This window comes from Zophobas morio, unplaced genomic scaffold, assembly GCF_036711695.1.
Source record: "Zophobas morio isolate AGI-343-1 ecotype UQ-CSIRO unplaced genomic scaffold, CSIRO_AGI_Zmor_V1 ptg000017l, whole genome shotgun sequence".
NCBI classification, from domain to species: domain Eukaryota; kingdom Metazoa; phylum Arthropoda; class Insecta; order Coleoptera; family Tenebrionidae; genus Zophobas; species Zophobas morio.
This window is the reverse complement of record NW_026972122.1, coordinates 618294-635003: the sequence shown is the minus strand read 5'-3', so window position 1 is coordinate 635003 and position 16710 is coordinate 618294. Positions and strand designations below refer to the sequence as shown.

Sequence of the window (16710 nt, the reverse complement as noted above, 5' to 3'; positions counted from 1 at the left end):
TCAATTTTGCGAATTTTTCAATTTTTCGATTATTCAGTTCTTCAGTATTTGGATTTGTATTGAATTTTTAGATTTTTCGTTCAAATTTAAATTTTTTGATTTTTATTTTGCAATTTTCGCTTTTATTTACTTTAAAATTTTTCAATTTCTATTTTTTGATTTATGCATTTTTCAATTTTTCAGTTCTCAGTTTCTCTATTTTTAGATTTCTTGATTTTCATTGTATCCATTTTTAAAGTTCTCAATTTTTGGATTTTTCAATTTCTCGATTTTTAACTTTTCAGTTTGCCTTTTTTTTATGTTTTATTTATCAATCTTTCGATTTTCCAATATTTCCAATTTTGAATGTTTAAATTCTACAATTTGTCAATTTTTTTCAATTTTTCGACTTCTTAGTTTGGATGTTTCAGCTTCTTGATTTTCGATATTAAATTAAATTTTTAAATTTTTCTTTAACATAATTTTTCAATTTGTCAATTTCTTGACTTTTTTTTTTAGATTCTTGTTTCAAATTTTAATTTTTCATCTCTCGGTTTTTAATTTTTCATTTCTGTTTTTCAACGTTTCGGCTTTTGAATGTTTAGATGTTTCAATATTTCTATTTTTTTAATGTTTCAAGTTTACAATTGTTCGATTATTAGTTTCTTGATTTTGGATTTTATTAAATGCTTCGATTTTTCAGTTTTTCGAATTTTTCAATTTTTCGATTTTTCATTTCTTCAGTATTTGGATTATGAATTCAATTTTTAAAATTTTCTTTCAATTTTCAATTTTTTGATTTTCATTTTCCAATTGTTCAATTTTTTTGACTTAGAATTTTTCAATATCTGTTTTCCGATGTTTCAATTTCTGAGTTTTTCAATTTTTCATTTGATTTCTTGATTTTCAATGTATCATCAATTTTTAAAGTTCTCAATTTTTGGATTTTTCAATTTTTTACTTTTCAGCTTGCGAGTTTTCAGTTTGACTTTAGAATAGAAAATATAACGAATTAGAGTTGGCTGTCACACCAGTTGTACAGTTGGTACTACTGCACAACTGGCACATCACATCACTCTTTCAACTGTATACAAATTCGAGTTGTTAATACAACCACTAAATAAATGACATGATTATGGAAATTACAAATATACTACTAAATATAGAATCAATCCGTAAGCAACTAAAACTAAAATTTTGATTTTAAAATTAAATGTGTAATTAAAATTGTTGCTCCGTGGATCCTCTGCTTTTGTGAGTAAACTGTGGTGTTTATTTGGTTGCAGATAATAGATAATAAATGCCACCTGATTGTATTTTAAGGTTAGAAATATAACAAACTTTGAAAGTCTCATTATACTTATTTAATATAACTCCGAAAAAATTGTGTGAATAAAAGTTATGAAAAAAAATTGTGTTTTCTTGCGATTAGTACGTCTATTAGAGCAAACAGTGTAAAACTGGTATGACCACAAGTTTTCGAAATACTCGAATTCAAAATCATTTTTGAGGGTGTCCGGAAAAGGTTCAAAAGTGTTTTATAAGCAAGCAATAGCCCCGCCCACCCACCTCCTCAGTTATTTACCAAAATCAGTCTTATCTTAACAAATACTCTAGTCCCGTCTGGCCGCCCCCTATTTTCTTAGAGGGCATGTAATTTGACACAACCAGTCTTATCTTAGCAAGTACTTGCCCCGCCCACCCACCCTTTATTTTCTTAGAAGGTATGTTATTTACCAAAATCAGCCTTATCTTATCAAGTACTAGCCCCACCCACCTGCGCTTTTCTCATTCTAACGATTTTATTTCTGTTGAGTATAAAAAAATGAAGCACTGAAATGGAGGCGGGGTGGGTGGGCGGAGATAGGCTGTTAAAAAAAGAAAAAAAAAACGCAAATCGTAATTACTCCTAATTTATACTTAACAGTTAAAAAAATTCAAATTATAACCAGAAAATGTGCTAATTTCGCTCCCATTCATGACGGATTTAAATATTTAAACACAATTAATATTATTATTTATAATGTTAACTACGATAAGTGTTAATAATCGTAATTAAATCGAAAGCGTTTTCCTAGAAACACGAAGTTATTAGAAACAAATCAATTCTCTTGCAGGCATGGGAAAACCAAAAATCTCAAAAGAAAATTTCAAAATAATACGAGTCGTGGGATAGAAATAAATTGTGCATTAGTTGCTAACGATATTTTAATTAACGCGTAAAAATGCGTTTCAAAGTGGAAACTGGAAGCTTTGCTCGGATTATTTTTTCGATGCAAAACGTTTATGTCATTATTGACGTTATTTATAAAACAAATCGTGTCTAAAAATCCACAGATTTAAAAACTCAGGGCCAGTGTATGACTAGACGAATTAAGTATTTAGTTCTAATTAAATATTAAGGTGGTCTAGCCGTCCGAGAATTGATTGGTTGTATTTGATCACGTGGTCTATTAATTGCGTGATTAAGTTAATGACATGCTGCTGTCAACAGTCTTCCGTCTTTGTGTTCTAATAAAACCTTAAAAACTTAATTGTTAAATATATCTACGTACCTGTTGGCCGAAAATGTAGAAAACTGCAAAAATTTCTTTATTGTGCAACTTGTGTAATATGAAGTCTTGGAATACAAAATTTAGCGTCAAGTCTACTTTCAGATCAAACGCCAACTGTCTCCTTTCTAACATCTACTTATAAAAACTTGGTTTGCATGTCGTAGCATATCACTGAATTATTTGATAACAAAGGACAACTTGACGTTATCTTCACATGGTACATTACACATTTTTATATATTATCTGTCTTTTTGCACGAACTTCATATATCATGAAAGCCACACGTGGATTTCTTATGTTGCAACATCAGGGACTGTTCAAGGCTCCACAGTAGAGCCACTTTTGTTTATGATATATATTAATGATCTTTAGCGAGCTTCGCTCACTTCCACAGACTCACTGCGCTCTGTTACTTTAGTGTGCATATAATGTGGACAAAAATGACCCACAACGTTTCTCTTTCGTGACAATATGACACACCAAACAAATGTATTCCTTTAATTTTTCTCGTCGAAAGAAAAATTCAAACGCCGCTTCGTCATAAAAAAAGGCAATAAAGAGTCTGCGCCAGAACCTCCGGAACACGGATGGCAACAGTCAGCTTCGAGGCAGGCGCATTGACTAGTCGGCCGTCTGCTTCTAGTGCGTCGTCCTGCAAACACCCGGAATAATCCGGGCGATGGCATCCAACGAGTAACCAAAACTAATACCACGCAACGGAAACATGAGTTGCTCAAACCACCAGAATCGTTAGGATTCTTCCTCAGCCAAACAACTCAAATCAAAACTCGGAACGAATATCAAAATATACAGTGAAATTGTTGTTGTGCTACTCTTCGACGTCAGTTTATTTTTATCTATTATGTTAATGGATGAAAGTGTGCTACTTTGCGAGATGATGCATTAGGAACGATTATCACGATTTCTTCTTCGGATCTTCGAAGTGAGTATGGAAGTAATAACTTGATTGATTTGTTGTTGTTGTGGTGTTGTTGTTGTGGCGGTGGAAGCGTCTGTTTAGATTGACGATCTGATAGTGGCTGATATTATTCATAGCTCGTAAGGAAGGTGGTTTTAGAGTGATTTTGTATTAGTCAGCGATTGCGATGTGAATTCATCGATTAGTAATACAGGTAAATATTTAATGCGTGCTGGTGGCTTGAAGGATGACGACTGAAAAATATTATAATAATGATGCAAGAAATTCAGGAAATAGAAAACAATTTGTGAATTAAATAGAGACAGCGGTGCCGCTCAAATTTACACCAAGCAATTTGTTCAATAAACTCCACTGTTGTGTCAGTGAAACTAACAATAGACGCGTGTAGCAGTTGAGAGAGACTTAATTAGTTAAATGAGTATTTGTCAACGAAAATAAATGACAGATATTGTCAAGGGTAATATTTAGAGAAGAACACCCGTATCTGTGTAGAATGTAAAGTAGCTTATATCACTGCGTCAATTTTTTTCCATTTTCTCTTAGTTTTATTTAACTAATTTTATGACTTACATAATCCAACATCGAATAATTAAAAAAAATAAATCCAATTTTTAATCAGTTGCGTCAAAGATTTTGATAATTTTTACAAACAGCAAAATCCACGATAAATTAAAGTATAAAAAAAACTAAAATTCTCCACACTTTTCAGAAAATTTTACAAACTTTATAAACGTTGTGTTAAAAAACTCATTTTATTTATTAAATTTGTAAATTCGTTAAATTTAAATCAGGAAACTTTCATAATTTATGAATTAATAATCTAACCTATAATTTCAGAAAATTTAAATTGCAAATATTTTGGAAAAAGAAATATTTTAAAATATTAAAAATTAAAAAAAAGATTACTATGTTTCTTGATATAATACAAATCAAAAATATATCTAAAGGCTATAAAACCCCTAGAGTAAACTGCAGTTTTAAAACTTTTTGATTATTTAAATTTTAATACTCATTCTAGTTGAACAACAGTTGATTATCAAACTTTGCTTCTGACTAAGTTATACTCTATAATTTTCATTAATTATTCTGTTGCTTATAATTAATTCAAAATGATTTCCCACAATGGACAAAATAAAACAATGAGATTTAAGCTTATGGAACGTCGACAGTTATCAAGTTTGATAATGCTAAAGGTCAAATTGAATGATTGAAAAATTTATTTAAGCTGTAAATACTTTTAAATTAGAAATTCAAGCATAAGATTACTTTTTTCTAATTTTTATTTGCCAAAAAAAACCTTCTAGTAGGCCATGCAATTTATTTTTAAGATAATGACGTTGTTCAGTTTGACAGTTACGGTGTCAAATAGCTGCAACGCCAACATCATTATTTTAAAAGTAAATTCCACGGTCTACTAGAGAAGTTTTTTTTTCGATCATACGGCACATTGCACACTATGTATACTTCGAAAACAGTAACTTAATTAAAATAAAATAAACGGTTTCAGTATTTTTCAAGGTTAGTTTATGTTTATACCAATCAAATTATGATTTAAATCTGTTATCATTTTAGGAATATCGTTTACAATACATGGTAAAACGATAACAAAATTTGTCTGATTCTGATAAATATTTCTATTTATAAAATAACTCGAAATAACTAAAATACAATGATAATTTTTTTGAGTCACCCTGTATACGCAAATCGAAAAAATATTAATGGAATGATAAATCACAAGTACAGACTCATCATATTTTATACATTTTACATAGGATTTATTCGGCAAACTTTTGAACTGACGCCATCAATTTTTTGGAGGGGATAAGTAAATATATTGTGATTAATATTTTATCATGCTTATCATAACTGTAAACCATCTGCAAGATTTCAAAGCATTCGCTTTTGCAGATTCCAAATTAAATGTCAAAATGTTGTTTCCTAATTTTGATTTTTTTCCAAAAATCTGGACGTTTCGGGTAAAATCTCAATTCAGAGTCATAAACTACATGTGTAGGACTGTGTTATTTTATACAATTTAAAACCCATTTACTATGTACAATTTTGAAGTGACGTCATTGCATTAGTGGTGGGGATGATTAGACAAATTTTGGTTAGCGTTTTACCATCTACATGATTTTCATAATATGAATATGATCTCAATTGCCATAAAATTAGTCTTATCTTAGCAAGTACTAGCCCCGTCCACACACCCCCTCTTTTCTTAGAAGGTATGTCATTTGCCAAAATCAGTTTTATCTTAGCAGATAGTAGCCCCGCCCACCCGCCCCCTATTTTCTTAGACCGTATTTCATTTGCCAGAATCAGTCTTATCTTAGCAGGTACTAGCCCCGCCCCTCACCCTCTCTTTTCTTAGAAGGTATGTCATTTGCCAAAATCGGTCTTATTTTAGCACGTACAGTTTTATTAAAAGAATATTGGGCAGTTTCTTGTACTAATGTCATAAAATGTCATAACTTGTAAAATGTGCTTTATTTAGATAACCTTAATTTACTGACAGTAGTGTCCTATCTGTCCGATATTAATAATATCAAAAGCATCGTTTGACAAAATAGATTTTTAAAAAGTGTCAAAATGACAGTAAAGCTTGAATCACATATGATTTGTCATAAATGATAGAATGACAGTGTCTAATATTTTTTGAAAAAAATAATACTAGCCCCGCCCACCCGCCATCTATATTCTTAGAGGGATCTCAATTGCCAAAATCAGTCTTATCTTAGTAAGTACTAGCCCCGCCCACCCATCCCCTCTTTTCTTAGAAGGTATGTTATTTGCCAAAATCAGATTTATCTTAGCAGATAGTAGCCCCGCCCACCCACCCACTATTTTTTTAGACCGTATTTCATTTGCCAGAATCAGTCTTACGTTGGCAGCTACTAGCTCCGCCCCTCACCGTCTCTTTTCTTAGAGGGTATATCATTAGCCAAAATCGGTCTTATTTTAGCAAGTACGGTTTTATTCAAAAAAGATTGTCCAGTTGTCATTTACTAATGTCATAAAATGTCATAACTTGTAAAATGTGCTTTATTTAGATAACCCTAATTTAATGACAGTAGTGTCATATCTGTCGGATATTGATAATATCAAAGGTATCGTTTGACAAAATAGATTTTTGAAAAGTGTCAAAATGACAGTAAAGCTTCGAATCACATATGATTTGTCATAAATGATAGAATGACAGTGCCTAATATTTTTTCAATAAAATAATCATAGCCCCGCCCACCCGCGCTCTATATTCTTAGAGGGATCTCGGTTGCCTTAAAATCAGTCTTATCTTAGCAAGTACTAGCCCCGCCCACCCACCCCCTCTTTTCTTAGAAGTTAAGTCATTTGCCAAAATCAGTTTTATCTTAGCAGATAGTAGCCCCGCCCACCCACCCTCTATTTTCTTAGACCGTATTTCATTTGCCAGAATCACTCTTATCTTGGCAGCTACTAGCCCCGCCCCTCACCCTCTCTTTTCTTAGAGGGTGTATAATTTGCCAAAGTCGGTCTTATTTTAGCAAGTACAGTTTTATTAAAAGAATATTGGGCAGTTTCTTGTACTAATGTCATAAAATGTCATAACTTGTAAAATGTGCTTTATTTAGATAACCTTAATTTACTGACAGTAGTGTCATATCTGTCCGATATTAATAATATCAAAGGTATCGTTTGACAAAATAGATTTTTGAAAAGTGTCAAAATGACAGTAAAGCTTCGAATCACATATGATTTGTCATAAATGATAGAATGACAGTGCCTAATATTTTTTCAATAAAATAATCATAGCCCCGCCCACCCGCGCTCTATATTCTTAGAGGGACTCGGTTGCCTTAAAATCAGTCTTATCTTAGCAAGTACTAGCCCCGCCCACCCACCCCCTCTTTTCTTAGAAGTTATGTCATTTGCCAAAATCAGTTTTATCTTAGCAGATAGTAGCCCCGCCCACCCACCCTCTATTTTCTTAGACCGTATTTCATTTGCCAGAATCACTCTTATCTTGGCAGCTACTAGCCCCGCCCCTCACCCTCTCTTTTCTTAGAGGGTGTATAATTTGCCAAAGTCGGTCTTATTTTAGCAAGTACAGTTTTATTAAAAGAATATTGGGCAGTTTCTTGTACTAATGTCATAAAATGTCATAACTTGTAAAATGTGCTTTATTTAGATAACCTTAATTTACTGACAGTAGTGTCATATCTGTCCGATATTAATAATATCAAAGGTATCGTTTGACAAAATAGATTTTTGAAAAGTGTCAAAATGACAGTAAAGCTTCGAATCACATATGATTTGTCATAAATGATAGAATGACAGTGCCTAATATTTTTTCAATAAAATAATCATAGCCCCGCCCACCCGCGCTCTATATTCTTAGAGGGACTCGGTTGCCTTAAAATCAGTCTTATCTTAGCAAGTACTAGCCCCGCCCACCCACCCCCTCTTTTCTTAGAAGTTATGTCATTTGCCAAAATCAGTTTTATCTTAGCAGATAGTAGCCCCGCCCACCCACCCTCTATTTTCTTAGACCGTATTTCATTTGCCAGAATCACTCTTATCTTGGCAGCTACTAGCCCCGCCCCTCACCCTCTCTTTTCTTAGAGGGTGTATAATTTGCCAAAGTCGGTCTTATTTTAGCAAGTACAGTTTTATTAAAAGAATATTGGGCAGTTTCTTGTACTAATGTCATAAAATGTCATAACTTGTAAAATGTGCTTTATTTAGATAACCTTAATTTACTGACAGTAGTGTCATATCTGTCCGATATTAATAATATCAAATGTATCGTTTGACAAAATAGATTTTTGAAAAATGTCAAAATGACAGTAAAACTTGAATCACATATGATTTGTCATAAATGATAGAATGAATGACAGTGTCTAATATTTTTTGAATAAAATAGTACTAGCCCCGCCCACCCGCGCTTTATATTCTTAGAAGGATTTCAATTGCCATAAAATCAGTCTTATCTTAGCAAGTACTAGCCCCGCCCACCCACCCTCTCTTTTCTTAGAAGTTATGTCATTTGCCAAAATCAGTTTCATCTTAACAGATAGTAGCAACGCCCACCCACCCTCTATTTTCTTAAAACGTATTTCATTTGCCAGAATCATTCTTATCTTGGCAGCTACTAGCCCCGCCCACCCACCCTCTCTTTTCTTAGAAGGTATGTCATTTGCCAAAATCGGTCTTATTTTAGCAAGTACAGTTTTATGCAAAAAATGTTGGGCAGTTGTCATTTACTAATGTCATAAAATGTCATAACTTGTAAAATGTGCTTTATTTAGATAACCTTAATTTACTGACAGTAGTGTCATATCTCTGGGATATTAATAATATCAAAGGTATCCTTTGACAAAATAGATTTTTGAAAAGTGTCAAAATGACAGTAAAACTTGAATCACATATGATTTGTCATAAATGATAGAATGACAGTGCCTAATATTTTTTTAATACAATAGTACTAGTCCCGTCCACCCGCGCTCTATATGCTTAGAGGGATCTTAATTGCCAAAACCACTCTAATCTTAGCAGGTACTAGCCCCGCCCACCCACCCTCTCTTTTCTTAGAAGGTATGTCATTTGCCAAAATCAGTTTTATCTTAGCAGATAGTTGCCCCGCCCACCCACCCTCTCTTTTCTTAGAAGGTATGTCATTTGAAAAAATCAGTTTTATCTTAGCAGATAGTTGCCCCGCCCACCCACCCTCTGTTTTCTTAGACCGTATTTCATTTACCAGAATCACTCTTATCTTAGCAGGTACTAGCCCCGCCCACCCACCCTCTCTTTTCTTAGAAGGTATATTATTTGCCAAAATCGATCTTATTTTAGCAAGTACAATTTTATTCAAAAAATATTGAGCAGTTGTCATTTACTAATGTCATAAAATGTCATAACTTGTAAAATGTGCTTTATTTAGATAACCTTAATTTACTGACAGTTGTGTCACATCTGTCGGATATTAATAATATCAAAGGTATCGTTTGACAAAATAGATTTTTGACAAGCGTCAAAATGACAGTAAAGCTTGAATCACATATGATTTGTCATAAATGATAGAATGACAGCGCCTAATATTTTTTGAATAAAATAGTATTAGTCCCGCCCACCCGCGCTCTATATTCTTAGAGGGATTTGCCATAAAACCAGTCTTATTTTAGCAAGTACTAGGCCCACCCACCCACCCCCTCTTTTCTTAGAAGGTATGTGATTTGCCAAAATCAGTTTTATCTTAGCAGATAGTAGCCCCGCCCACCCACCCTCTATTTTCTTAGACCGTATTTCATTTGCCAGAATCACTCTTATCTTAGCAGGTACTAGCCCCGCCCACCCACCCTCTCTTTTCTTAGAAGGTATGTCATTTGCCAAAATCGGTCTTATTTTAGCAAGTACAATTTTATTCAAAAAATATTGGGCAGTTGTCATTTACTAATGTCATAAAATGTCATAACTTGTAAAATGTGCTTTATTTAGATAACCTTAATTTACTGACACTAGTGTCATATCTGTCGAATATTAATAATATCAAATGTATCGTTTGACAAAATATATTTTTGAAAAGTGTCAAAATGACAGTAAAGCTTGCATCACATATGATTTGTCATAAATGATAGAATGACAGTGCCTAATATTTTTTGAAAAAATAATACTAGCCCCGCCCACCCACGGTCTATATTCTTAGAGGGATCTCAATTGTCATAGAACCAGTCTTATCTTAGCAAGTACTAACCCCGCCCACCCACCCACTTTTTTCTTAGAAGGTATGTCATTTGCCAAAATCAGTTTTATCTTAGCAGATAGTAGCCCCGCCCACACACCCTCTATTTTCTTAGACCGTATTTCATTTGCCAAAATCAGTCTTATCTTGGCAGCTACTAGCCCCGCCCCTCACCCTCTCTTTTCTTAGAGGGTGTATAATTTGCCAAAATCGGTCTTATTTTAGCAAGTACAGTTTTATTAAAAAAATATTGGGCAGTTTCTTGTACTAATGTCATAAAATGTCATAACTTGTAAAATGTGCTTTATTTAGATAACCTTAATTTACTGACAGTAGTGTCATATCTGTCCGATATTAATAACATCAAAGGTATCGTTTGACAAAATAGATTTTTCAAAAGTGTTAAAATGACAGTAAGGCTTGAATCACGTATGATTTGTCATAAATGATAGAATGACAGTGCCTAATATTTTTTGAATAAAATAGTATTAGTCCCGCCCACCCGCGCTCTATATTCTTAGAGGGATTTGCCATAAAACCAGTCTTATTTTAGCAAGTACTAGGCCCGCCCACCCACCCCCTCTTTTCTTAGAAGGTATGTCATTTGCCAAAATCAGTTTTATCTTAGCAGATAGTAGCCCCGCCCACCCACCCTGTATTTTCTTAGACCGTATTTCATTTGCCAGAATCAGTCTTATCTTGGCAGCTACTAACCCTGCCCACCCACCCACCCTCTATTTTCTTAGACCGTATTTCATTTGCCAGAATCACTCTTATCTTAGCAAGTACTAGCCCCGCCCACCCACCCCCTCTTTTCTTAGAAAGTATGTCATTTGCCAAAATCAGTTTTATCTTAGCAGATAGTAGCCCCGCCCACCCACCCTCTGTTTTGTTAGACCGTATTTCATTTGCCAGAATCAGTCTTATCTTGGCAGCTACTAGCCCCGCCCCTCACCATCTCTTTTCTTCGGGGGTATATCATTTGCCAAAATCGGTCTTATTTTAGCAAGTACAGTTTTATTCAAAAAATATTGGGCAATTGTCATTTACTAATGTCATAAAATGTCATAACTTGTAAAATGTGCTTTATTTAGATAACCTTAATTTACTGACACTAGTGTCATATCTGTCGGATATTAATAATATCAAAGCATCGTTTGACAAAATAGATTTTTGAAAAGTGTCAAAATGACAGTAAAGCTTGAATCACATATGATTTGTTATAAATGATAGAATGACAATGCCTAATATTTTTTTAATAAAATAGTGCTAGCCCCGCCCACCATCCCTCTATTTTCTTAGACCGTATTTCATTTCCCAGAATCAGTCTTATCTTGGCAGCTCTTAGCCCCGCCCACCCACCCTCTTTTTTCTTAAAGGGTATGTCATTGCCAAAATCAGTTCTATCTTAGCAAGTACTGATGACAAACTTTTACAAAAAAATGATCAATCGCATTTTTTGTGAATTATTGGGAAAAAAGTTGACCCAGTGTTATGGTTATTTAGGGTAAAAATTTAAAATTATTTTCAAATATGTAGTGTTTTCATCAGAAGGTTCCAAACCATAGTTGTATTTTTTTAAATAACGCCGCCTGTACCATATGGTAAAAAAAAATCGTGTAGCAACCTTTGAAATTTAATTTTTGAATAGAATATGGTGGTAATAGCAACGTGTTAATCAGTTTGACATTTACGGTCAAATAATTTTCTAGTAACTACAATCATTATTTTAAAAATAAATTTCATGGTTTACTAAACAACTATATGGAATTTTTGCAGATTTAGATTATTACTAAAAAATTGGTCTAAAGTTATTTAGACAGAATTTCCGCCGCCTCTGAAGTACATTTGAACAAATACAACTTGATCTTAATTTTGTAAATTTTATTAATTTTTTATGACAACCCCTATACGGTAAAGTATTTAAAACAGATAACCAACAGGAAAAACTATATTATCAGTACATGTTTAACTTCGATTGTTTATTTTTCTAAATCGAAAGAATGCGACGATTAAGCACGTAACAAGCTGTCATTATGAAAGTTCTTACTTATTATTAAATATAGGCGGGTGCAATGTTACTGTATTCTCAAATTGTCGAGAAAATGGAATGACTCGTTCTTAATTTGATCAATAAAATAATTGTGACCATGAGTCAACCCCCAAGTCATTTTTACGACACGACCACTTATTTACCACACACCACTGTTCTTATCCAGGCATACAATGTGATGATATAATTTTTACTTTATTTTGAGAAAATTTGGATACCTAGGGTAAAAATCAAAACGGATTCATAAACCACAAATATTAGAGTATGTTATTTTGTAAAATTCAAGTAGAGAACAATCGATGGTAGTCGAAGATTATCTGACTAATTAAAATCGACACAGACGGCAGACCTACAGGTGGAAACGGGAGACCTATTTTTTCGTACTCTAGAGGTCATGAAACGTCAAGACAACATGAAAGTAGCCTTTCGCTATTGTAATCCTTCCTTAGCTTTTTCATCAACATTCTGGCATTGGTAATACGCTGTGACTACTTTTCTTTTGTACTGTGACTAGTATTATCCATGTGGATGACGTCATCACAAATCTTTTATTGGTCAAACTAAGAACGAGTGACCCCATTTTCTCGAACATGTGAAGAATACGTCTTTATATAATAATAATAAAATAAAAATTATAATATTCATAACATTTTGTTCGATTGTGGTTTAATTAATAATTTTAGTTTTCTGTTTTGAGAAGACAAACTCATTCAAATCAAATTAATCTCTATGTGACATTCTTTCGATGTATAAACATAAATAAACACTTGAGCTTCAGATCGCTATTACCTACTGCTGAAAGACAGGGGGTGTTATTTATGCCTGTGGTTTTTACTTTACAGCGGTTATCACAAAAGGAAAATCGCAAAATCAAATTTTATCATTTTTTTAAAGAGCTGGATTTATCGGATTATACTTATAGTCTTCGACCAATTTTTTATTGATCAAATTAAGAACACCATTTTCTAGAAAATGTGAGAATACCCACATTTTTATTTAATTATGACCAAATAAGAATAATAATAATCATATTCAAAACATTTTGTTCCATTGTGACTTAATTAATAATTTTAGTCATCTGTTTTGAGGAGACAACTCATTAAAATTAAACAAATCTCTACGTGACATTCTTTCGATGTATAAACATCAACAATCGAAGTTAAGCATGTACACTGATAAAAATACACTTTTTTCCGTTGATTATTTGCTTTGAATATATTCTCTAAAACAGGTTTTTGTTCATCTATCTTTTGTTGTGAATTTGACAATAAAGTTTTCAGGTTATGTAACAGTGTTCAACATTTTAATACAACCTTAAATCAGCATTAGTTCATGATGAGTAAGTAAACTATCGTCAGTAATAAAGTAAAGTCATTATTTAATCCTTCGTATCGCTGACAGTGTCATTGTAGAAAATTCTGAATAATAAAAGCTTCAGATTGGATCCTTGAACAACTCAAAAACTAGTGTAAAACCCAACTAGTTTGAAACTGAAATCTCAACTTGTTGACCGCAGTGTTTACAATCCACTTCTTGTTGATTCCAGAGTGAAGATGACGAGTAGAGTAGAACCCGGACCGCTAGTACCGCCCAAACCCAACGGGACAAGATTTCCAAGTCTGATGTACCCAACCGATCCCAAAGTAGAGCTCTGCGCTCGAGTCGATACTTACTATGATCTCACCGCTGCAGCCGTTTTTCTAGTGTGCATAGTCGTTGGAGTTCTTTATACATTTCTAGGTAAAAATTCGATTTTCACCGTTACGCAATTTCCGAATTCTGCAACTTCACGATCGCGTGTAATTCGCCAAATAACTGCAAGCGTAGTATTATCTAACGCCGACATTGGGTAATAATAAGACGCTACGACGGCCATGCACTATTCGGCTTTTCGCCAACAGGATGGACAACGCACGAGAAGTGCAGCCAACTGTGAACAACTCTTTTCACGATGACGATAATTAACGCTGGTCAAGGTCGGATCGCACAGGGTCGTGTGAAATCGCTCGGTTTACATTGATCGCACTACTTGGCGTTAGTATCAGATTTGACTAATTAAACATGGGAATTTCAGGTTATCAGTGCTTTAAGACCGTAATGTTTCTCACTGGATTCATCTCCGCTTCACTTATAGTTTATCTCATATGTCTTCAAGGTGAACTGATGCCCTCTTATGGAAACGCAGGTGGGCACTTCTTAGTTTTCTTGTTTTTCATTCTTCGTTATTATTAGTTTGATTACCTGGAGAGGATTAAAGACGAGTTTTTGTTTAAGAAGCAACTGCCAACAACGGTATATAACTGATTTTAGTGCAGTTATTTTTAGAGAGTTGGTACCAGTGGTGGAGTAATAAAATATGCACTAAACAGGGTGAAAATTGGGTGTTTACATTTTGTAAATTATTGTTATTTTCTAAATAAATCCGCCGCATAGATTCTGACAGTTCTGTATAATTGAGGTTAAAAATTCTGACAATACGAAATAATTAATTACTTATTTCGTTGATTACCTCATGTTTTTAGACAATGTAGCTCTAAATTTTGGAAAAAATATAGCTGAGATTAAAACAAATTAAAAACCATTAAATATACAGGGCACATGTTAAAAATCTGTCACCATCTGTGTCCATAAAGTTTTAATGACGTTTTACGTTTTTCGAAATTTATTTTATTTTTGAAATTACAGATACTGCAGAGCCTCATAAAATTTAAAATCTTAAAAATCCAAACTACGAAGTTGTACGACCTTTTAAGTTGCATAATTTATTTATAATCTACAGAGAATTATGTTTTTGACGTAACATATAATATATAGCAATAGTTTATTTTTACAATACCGATGCGACGTTGCCACGTTATTCCAATTTTCTTAAATTTTTTTAGCAATGCACAAAAAAATCGCAATAATATTTTTGAGATCGATGTTTATTATTCTATGCAGAGATTTGTTGTAGTATCAATTAAATCAAATTTTAATGTACAGAGTGATTATAAAAAAATTTAAATCGCTGCAATTTCAAATTTGATATTTGGGTTTTTTTCAAATAGAACACCGTGTATTTTATTACTGCATCATCCTTCATTTCTTGTTCCTTTGTTTTAATGTGTTTTATAAAGAGAATAAAAAACAGAATAAGATGCAGTAATAAAATACAAAGTTTTGTATTTAAAAAAATCTATAAATATGTATTTGAAAATTGTAATAAATTTAAACACTCTGTACTAAGATTGAATTTTATTTCTATCACACCAAAGCACACACCATTGTTTATCAAAGAAAACTATATGTATTAATTAAAAAAGAAAACCAAAAGAGAAGCCCCACCCATTCGTTTCGATCTCAATCGTGATGAATTTTTCATTTGTTGTCAGACCGAAGGGCGGAGCGTAATTACAAAGTCGATATTTCCCTATACATGTTTTAAGTTTTTTATTGTGAAAAGATGACTACATATATTAAGAAAAAAAGGTGAACGTGAACCCCGCCCACCCGCCCTATGTGCCCTATATGCGCCGTATGTGATGAATATTTTTTATTCGTCGTGAGCCAAGGGGCGGAGCTTAATTGCAAAATCCTTATTTCTCTACGAGAAATTAAAAACATTTTACACCTTTTATTGGAGTTTTTGTCCCCATTTTTATCGCTGTTCCATCGATTTTTATTCGCGTTTTTGTCGTCTTTTTCTGTTGTATTTTTGTCATCCTTCCTTTGTGGCATTTTTTGTCGCTTTTCTATGGCTTTTATTGTGGACTTTATTGTCGCCTGTTTTATCGCCTTTTTTTTGTTTTATTTTGCCGCTATTTTTATTGCATTTTTTCATCTTTTTTATTACCCTTTGGAAGTGTTATTTCTTGCCTCCCTTTTTATAGTCTTTTAACCGCTTTTTGTCGTCTTTTTTTGCTACATTTTTGTCGCTTTTTTGACGTTTCTGTCGTTATTTTTATCATCTTTTTAACGCTTTTTTCCTCAATTTTTACTGTAGACCTTCCTATCGGCTTTTTTGTTGGTTACCGTTTCTGTCACTTTTTATTATGGATTTTCTTGTCAACTTTTTTTTTCGCTTTTTTTTTCATTTGTTTTCTGTTGCTTTTTTTCACCTTTTTTGACGTTTCTGCCTTGTTCTTGTCATCTTTTTGACATTTTTTTGTAGTTTTTCTTTTTCCTATTTTTATCACGTTTTTCGTCGTCTTTATTGGTTCTTTCAAATAGAGTACAGGATAATCTATTTGGAAAAAAATACATATTAGCATATTTTAAAGTTATAACTTATAATATGTATGTTAAGAAAAAAAGGAAAAATATTAACCCCGCCCACCCGCCCTATCTCAATTGTGATGAATGTTTTTTATTCGTCGTGAGCCAAGGGGCGGAGCTTAATTGCAAAATCCTTATTTCTCTACGAGAAATTAAAAATATTTTACACCTTTTATTGGAGTTTTTGTCCCCATTTTTATCGCCTTTTCTC

The 16710-nt window shown here is 33.1% G+C and overlaps 1 protein-coding gene across 5 annotated transcripts in view; it reads left to right on the top strand.

Moving 5' to 3' along the window:
* Positions 1-16710, top strand: part of LOC135129997 (transmembrane protein 198) — a 106055-nt gene that overhangs the window by 75407 nt on the left and 13938 nt on the right. For 2 of the 5 annotated variants that reach the window (XM_064057285.1, XM_064057282.1), the window contains exons 1-3: positions 3129-3477; positions 13792-13985; positions 14320-14430. In XM_064057285.1, the coding sequence (XP_063913355.1) occupies positions 13799-13985; positions 14320-14430 (298 nt within the window). In that variant the 5' untranslated portion in view covers positions 3129-3477; positions 13792-13798. Of the gene's footprint in view, positions 1-3128; positions 3478-3568; positions 3668-13791; positions 13986-14319; positions 14431-16710 lie in introns of those variants that run through there. The other 3 variants (XM_064057284.1, XM_064057283.1, XM_064057286.1) reach the window with 3 other exon arrangements.